The sequence below is a fragment of the Vicia villosa genome, linkage group LG1, assembly GCF_029867415.1.
Source record: "Vicia villosa cultivar HV-30 ecotype Madison, WI linkage group LG1, Vvil1.0, whole genome shotgun sequence".
NCBI lineage: Eukaryota > Viridiplantae > Streptophyta > Magnoliopsida > Fabales > Fabaceae > Vicia > Vicia villosa.
Window position 1 is genome coordinate 127,443,747 of NC_081180.1, and position 8,087 is coordinate 127,451,833.

Sequence of the window (8,087 nt, forward strand, 5' to 3'; positions counted from 1 at the left end):
AGGTTAAGGGATTGGATTAACCCTTTTAAAACACTGAGTATATATTCAGACTCTCCACTTCTAAATTATTGATATATCTGAGCTTCCCTTGTTAATATTAAGATGAACACTTCCTCACAGTGTCTCTTCCTTTCACTCATTGCCATTTGGCTCATATCTATATCAGCTTTTAGAGCTACTACGATTCACCCCGATGAAAGAATGATATCTATTTCTACCATAGCTCTTATTTCTCTTTTTCCAATATTATGTAATGAAGAACATGTTTGATATTATTGATACTTCCATTGTTGAAAGATTCGATGAGGTAGTATAATTTAAAATATTTTCGTATTTGCATGTTTTTATTAAAAAAATGTAAATTATTGTTTTAATATTGTTAATTTATTATAGGTTGAACTTGTAGATATTTACAGACACGTCACCATATGAAATTTTCAAAAGGATGAGGAGCAAAATCTACAAGATCAAATGCAAATGGTTGAAGAGGATAAAGACATAGAAATGTTGCCAAAACAAAAGTCAAAGAAGAAGAAGAAAACTTATATATGAAGAAAGTGTTATGACTTAGTTAAAATATAATTTTTATGTGTATGATTTTATAGTACTTGAAATATTATGAATGCACATGATTTTGTATACTTTTTGGTTAATATTAAAAATATTTTGACTTAGTTAAAATATGATTTTTATGTGTATGATTTTATAGTATTTGCAATATTATGACTGAAAATAAAATATAACTAAATGGTGTATATGAAATAGGGTGTAAATAGATTTAAATATAATATAATTGTTCATTCATAAATGACGTATTTACACCCGATTTTTATTAAAATAGGGGGTAATTAAGAAGGTATCTACACCCGATTTTAATTAAAATAGGGTGTAATTAAAACGTAATTACGCCTAATTACACCCGATTTTTATTAAAATAAGGTGTAATTAAAACGTAGTTACGCCCAATTACACCCGATTTTTATTAAAATAGGGTGTAATTAAAACGTAGTTACGCCCAATTACACCCGATTTTTATTAAAATAGGGTGTAATTAAAACATAGTTACGCCCAATTACACCCGATTTTTATTAAAATAGGGTGTAATTAAAACGTAGTTAAGCCCAATTACACCCGATTTTTATTAAAATAGGGTGTAATTAAAACGTAGTTACGTTCAATTACACCCGATTTTTATTAAAACAGGGTGTAATTAAAAACGTAATTACGCCCAATTACACCCGATTTTATTAAAACAGGGTGTAATTAAAAACATAATTACACCCGATTTTTATTAAAATAGGGTGTAATTAAAAACGTAATTACGTCCAATTACACCCGATTTTTGTTAAAATAGGGTGTAACGTAGAACATATTTACACCCGATATTCTTAAAATAGGGAGTAATTACGAACGTATTTACACCCGTTTTACACCCGTTTTAAACGGGTGTAAATGCGTTAGACATTTCTCACCCTGTGGATATACACCCGATTTTTATTAAAAATAATGGGTGTAAATTTAATAAAAAACGGGTGTAAATTAACATTTTTGTACTAGTGTATATTGATACACAGTATAATTTTTTTCTTTTACTGATACAAAATTCTATTTTTAAGATTTCACAAAATTCAAACATGAATCAAGTACACTACAAAAAAAACTCAAATTTGCCAGGTGGAAATCACCCTGCAAATGTAAATATCACCCTGCAACACAACACTTGCGAGGTGACCTACCCACCCTGCAAAAACGTTAGTCGCAACTTTTTGCAAGGGGATTTGCACCCCGCAACTTTGCCAAGTGCTTTTTACCCCGCAACGTTGCCAAGTTTAAAGCACCCCGCAAACACGCTTTCCAAGAGTTGCAAACAACTTCGTTTCTTGTGACAGCTTCGTTCAGAGCAGGTGCACAGTTGAGTCAGAGCAGGGATAATAGTGACTTGCGGGGTGAAATTCACCTAGCAATATTTAAATATTCTAAAATTTGAAGGATGAATTTCACCTGGCAAATTATAATGTAGATAATAAAAAAAACTATTTATATTATTCTAAATATTAAAATTAATATTTAGAATAATATAAATATAATAAATAATTTAGATTAAAAAATATTTGAAAACATAAATTTATAATTAATTGTAGATATTTAAATTCAAGCTTAATATAAAGATATTCATACTTAATATAAAAAAATTAATAATTAGTTCAAAATATTTAAAGATAAGTAAAAAAAAATAGAAGATAAAAACAAAAGATAAGTAAAAAACTAGAGATAAGTTGTGTATTCTTTCAGTTTTTTTATGTTCTTCTTCCTACTTTTATTTCAGTTTTTCATTCTGTTCTGTATTCTTCATTCTGTTACAATCTTGCTCACAAACAACCATTATGTTCTTCTTCCTACTTTTATTTCAGTTTTTTTATGTTCTTCTCTCCTTAAGTTTTATTGCTCTATACTTTAAGTTCTTTAACTAACAGACACTAACAACCTTCTAACAAAAAACTATCAATCTACTATAAAACAAATAAACTAAACACTTTAACATATTTGTAAACAGAATCATATAAATTTCATCAACAAATTTCTAAAATATCATACTCAAATTAGTTCATTCATATAATCAATTACAAAGAAATTAACTCACATGTGTACCTTAATAATGTATTGAAAGTAGAAAATGCAAAGAAATTTGGATGTAGAAACGAAAGTGTGTTGATTTGTAGAAAAAAAAAAGGGTTTTAGGGTTTATGTTTGTGGAATATGTTGGTGTGTTGGTAGAGAAGAAAAGAAAGAGAGAAGGTAAATATGTTTCTGAAATGTTACGTTTCAGATCTATTTTTCCCCAATTCTATTAGAAATCTTACGAGGTTTAAATCACCTTGCAATAAAAAGAGATATTGCAACTTGCGACGTGCATTCTACCCCGCAATTAATTTGTCTGACAAATTTACCTAGTACTCTGTGCTATCATTAATTGACAGATTTACTTTTTTTCAAAATTTTCAAAAAAACTTGCGGGGTGGTTTTCACCTGGCAACGTACAAAGATGTTGCAACTTGCGGGGTGTTTTTTACTTTGCAACATTTGTGTCAGTAAAAGTATCATACGGTCACCTTCCACCCTGACTTTTCAGTAAAAGCAATTTTTTATTTTCCCAACAACTTTTTTAAAACAGTGTTGCGGGGTGTTTAACACCCTGCAATTTTTTTTCCAAATTTTCAAACTTCCTTCCCTCATTTGCGAGATGGAAAAACATTAATATTTATTTTTCCAAAAAAACTGAGTTGCGAGGTGTTATGCATCCCGCAAGTGCAATAATTTGTGAGGTGTTTTTCACCTGGAAAATTCATATGGCTAATCAACAGATTTCTTGTAGTGGTATAGGTGGCTCTGATACCACTTGTTGGTAATTTTCTAATAAATTAAGACTTTATTAATTCATATTTAATTCATGATGAAGAATAAAGCGGAAGCGTACCTTTAAGATCCATGAAATTTTGATGAAAAGAAGATGATCTTGATAGGACAAATGACCTTCCAATTGTAGATTCCTTAATTCCTTAGTTTCTCCTTCAATGGGATAAAGAGAATAAATATTCAATGATATTTTCTAGTAGTCTACAATTGGGGACCATAACCCCTTATTTATAATAATCACATGCCCTTTCATGAAGAGTCATGTTTATTCAAGTTTAGAATCTCATGCCCTTCCATGAAGGGTCATGATTATTCAAGTTTTCTTATTCCAATTTTATCCATCACAAATAATAGAAATAAGACTTTTGGTATCTACACAATATTTTTCATGACAATTACATCCTTAGCCATAAATTTTACATTAAATAGATCACTTTAATTTGATTAATTAAATAATGGTCCTAACACATTAATTTATTACATGTATGACCCCAAAAAATTCTAACAATAATTTCTTCTTGTATTCACATATAAATGCACCGGATTATCACAAAAATCAAATACTACACGCTAAATAAAAATCAAAGCAAAAGTAAATGCAAACATGGTAATGGTTCAAATGTGTCAGGCGTATAATACTATTACTACCGTATGTGGCTTATCTTTCTCCAAGTCTATAAATTCGTACACCAATCTCTATTATGAATCACACAAAAACTATCACATAACTACAAAATGGAGAACACACACAGAAGTTTAAGCTTGTTGGTACTTTGTTTCCTGCTAATGGGACCGATGCTAGTGAGTGGTCAGAGTGCAGACAACGTAAGAGCAACATACAATAACTACAACCCTCAGAATATAAACTATGATTACAACACAGCAAGTGTTTACTGTGCTACCTATGATGCTAATCAGCCATTGTCATGGCGTAGCAAATACGGTTGGACGGCCTTTTGTGGACCTGCCGGACCTACAGGCAGAGATTCTTGCGGCAAATGCTTAAGTGTATGACTATGACCACTTCTATAATGTTGTAGCTTTTTTTTTTTTAATTAGTTTATTTGTATTCATGTGCATGGAATAATATGGAAGTGATGGACTATGCAGGTGACAAACACTGCAACTGGAGCTCAGGTAACGGTGAGAATAGTGGACCAGTGCTCTAATGGTGGACTGGACTTGGATGTGAATGTCTTCAATCAAATTGATACCGATGGACAGGGTTACCAGCAGGGTCACCTTACGGTTAACTATGTCTTTGTTAACTGTGGTGATTGATTCATTCAATTGTGTGAATGAAATATGCATCGCTCTTAAATAAGTACTAGAGCTGCTTCCTAATAAAACCATAAATAAAACCAATAAATAAGTGTTATAAATGTCTGATGCATACATGGATGAAATTAATAACAAATCTAGTTCTATATATATACCTGTATTTGGATTTTATTCTCTCTATTATACAAGTAACTGGGATCTTGGAAAGAAGTTAATACATAAGTTAGACTTTTTTTTTACATTAATTATGTAATATAGAAATGCAATGCTATTTGACACAAAATCTTGATATACGGTTACCATTGTCCACAAATATGCTAAACATTTAATTTATTTAATTTATTGGTTAATAAAATAGTTAACGAGTTATGATTACAATAAATAATTAATAACATAATGAAATTGATTATGGATATAATTTTTTATTTATGCACTCATATCAACTGGTAAGGGTTTTATCACGGATGGTCGTCGGTGATAACTAAAGGTGTCATAGAAAGTGTGCCACTTTTCACCATAATTGAAATACTGACCGAGGTGAAAGGTTGTTTGGTTAATAGCTCGAATCTCATGAACAACACTTTGGCATTTAAAAAACTGGCGCAGTTGGAATAATACCGAGGTAAAAAATTATACTTTCCACCGTGATTATTCCATTACCCGGGTTGATAGCACTACTACAAAAAACACATTTTACCTCGGCTGAAAATGGAATCTTATCTCGGTTTAAAAGGTGACATAACAAAGAGCGTCATAAAAAGTTTGCCCTTTTACCCTAGAAAACTGAGGGATAAAATGTATTGCACACGAGTTCAAACTTCAACAACTGCAATTTTGTATTATATAAAAACAAACAATTTTACATATCGATTTTAACAATAACCGAGGTGAATGTGTGTGTATTAAATTTTTATTGAAATATAAATTTTCATAATTTTACATAAGAGTTAGATCTAGAAGAGTCTTTTGTTTCATCCTTATGAATTTTGGGGAAGAACAAATGTTGGAAGTTGTTGCATATCTATTATTTACAGGATTTTTTCAATAACTTCTCATTCATTTGATTATGATATATAACAATAACAAATGTTAGTTAAGGTGACTAGTTTATGATCTAAAGGGAAAAGATTATGATAAGAACACAAACCTTCTACCTGCTATTTTCTACTCATGCAATCCATCACAAAGAATGTTTTCACTTTCCTCTAAGTTTCACTTTTTTTTTTCAATCGTAATGTTTTCATTATCAATGTTTAATATTATGAATGTTTGTGATTCAGATATATAGTGTGGTGTTAGCATTCTAAATGATTGTCATGACGGTTTTACACAAATCACTAATGTTTCTTGAGGATTAATGTGTTGAGTGTTGATAATTATTAAATGGACAACTAAGATTTGTTAATAGGCGACAAAGAAAATCAATAAACTCACTTATTTTAGCTTTCGGTTTAGTCAAAATATCGAGATAATATGTTTTTTTTTTCTTTTTTAATTAAAAAATAAAATAAAATAGGAACTTTTTCCATTGGTGTTTTATTACACCGAGGTAATAGATTACTTCTATTACAAAAATAAACAGTGAATGAAAAAAAGTTGAAAATAACATGCATGATTTCCTTTTTTTTATTATTTAATATTCACCAATTTTTTTGTGTTGCAATAATCAAACAAAATACTATATTCTAAATAAAATTTTCAAGATCTAGTTTTGTGAAACAACAAAATTGGAGTATGAGAACACTATGCCAAAAAAGAGTTTACGCGCCACTGTCTTTACCAGTGCTATTTTATAAAAACACTGCTAAAAATAAAAGAGGACATTATACAATGTTTTTTTTTATAATAAGCGTTGGCATAAGGTATCCACATAGGCATCGCTTTGTAATATAAACGTCGCTATATGTTAAATAAAAATTAATAATTTTTAAAAATTATATATTAGACAACACTTTTACTTTAGACAACGCTTATTAATAAATAAATGTATGGTCTTAAGTAGAACATTAGACATCGTTTATTAATAAATAAAAGTTATGCCTTAAGTAGTACATTCGACAATGCTTATTAATAAATAAAAGCGGTGTCTTAAGTAGTACGTTAAGGCAACACTTATTAATAAATTAAAGTGTTTCCTTATGTAGTACATTAGACAATGCTTATTAATCAATAAAAGCTCTGCTTTAAGTAATATATTAGGCAGTGCCCTTAAATAAACAAAAAGTGTTCTCCAATGTACACATAGAATCTTTAAACTTTCAACTAATTAAAATTTTCGAAAAAATCAATATTAGGCGGCGCTTATTAATAAAAAGAAGTGATGCCTTAAGTAGTAAATTAGGCACCATTTATTAATTAATAAAAGTGTTGTCTTAAGTAGTACATTAGATAGTACTTATTAATAACTAAAAATGTTGCCTGAAGTAGTTATTTAGGCAGCGCTTTTAATAAATAAAAGCGCTGCCTTAAGTAGTACTTTAGGAAGCTCTCATAAATAAACAAAAAACGTTGTCTAATGTAGACATAGAGTCTAAAATTTTCACTAATTAAATTTTCGGGAAAAACAACATTAGGCAGCGCTTATTAAAAAATAAAAGTGCTGCCTTAAGTAGTACATTAGACCGTGCTTATTAACGTTAAAAGTGCTGCCTTAAGTAGTACATTACGCGGCGCTTATTAATAATTAAAAGCACTGCCTTAAGTAATACATTAGACAACGCTTATTGATAAATAAAAGCGCTATCTAATATACACATAGAATCTTTAAAGTTTTAACTAATTAAAATCTCTGAAAAAAATTAACATATGTGAAAATTGAACACCTGAAAATTCGCTTATTGGACCATTTCTTCACTAGCTCGACCACTTGACTTATTGTTATGCTATAATAGGGGTCAAACCCCTACTTTTAGGGATATTTAGGAATTTCTCAACCATTCAACTAATAGACATTTTATACTATTGTTGTTTTATTTAATAGTTAATAAATATTTTTAAAATAAACTTAAAAAAATACAAAATTAATTTTCTTTCAACTCAATTATTTCTCTTATTTTTCATTCTCATCTTTTCTGTTGTTTTTAGGATTTGTCACTTCTTCTCTTTCATTTTGTAGGTTTTATGATTTTTTTATTATTATTTAAGGTTTGTGAAAAAAAAAATATTCTTTTTCTTTGTGCTTGCAATGAAATTTTTTGTTTCTTTTTCTTTGAGTTTGCAATGAAATATTTTTAATTTTGTTGGCTTTTAGTGAAGTATATGTTTGGTTACAAATAACTATAATGAGTCTAGAAATCGATTCTTAATAGTTGTTTAGATTGAACCATGTTAACAAAGTATACAAATTATTTTAATTAAATCTATATAAAGGGAAAGTAAGAATTGTATGGAAG

The 8,087-nt window shown here is 29.2% G+C and overlaps 1 protein-coding gene across 1 annotated transcript; it reads left to right on the forward strand.

The window, feature by feature from the left end:
- The first annotated feature begins 4,141 nt into the window (after positions 1 to 4,141).
- Positions 4,142 to 4,932, forward strand: LOC131616537 (pathogenesis-related protein PR-4-like). Its single transcript, XM_058887901.1, has 2 exons — positions 4,142 to 4,422; positions 4,525 to 4,932. Exons 1-2 carry the CDS (start codon positions 4,150 to 4,152, stop codon positions 4,693 to 4,695), a joined length of 444 nt encoding a protein of 147 aa, XP_058743884.1. The 5' UTR covers positions 4,142 to 4,149; the 3' UTR covers positions 4,696 to 4,932.
- The last annotated feature ends 3,155 nt before the right edge of the window (positions 4,933 to 8,087 follow it).

Bases quoted from the DNA above. Each gene is read 5' to 3' on its own strand.
- LOC131616537 (XM_058887901.1), top strand. From the start codon at position 4,150: ATGGAGAACACACACAGAAGTTTAAGCTTGTTGGTACTTTGTTTCCTG. The intron at 4,423-4,524 runs GTATGACTATGA...TGGACTATGCAG, and splicing joins CTTGCGGCAAATGCTTAAGT to GTGACAAACACTGCAACTGG.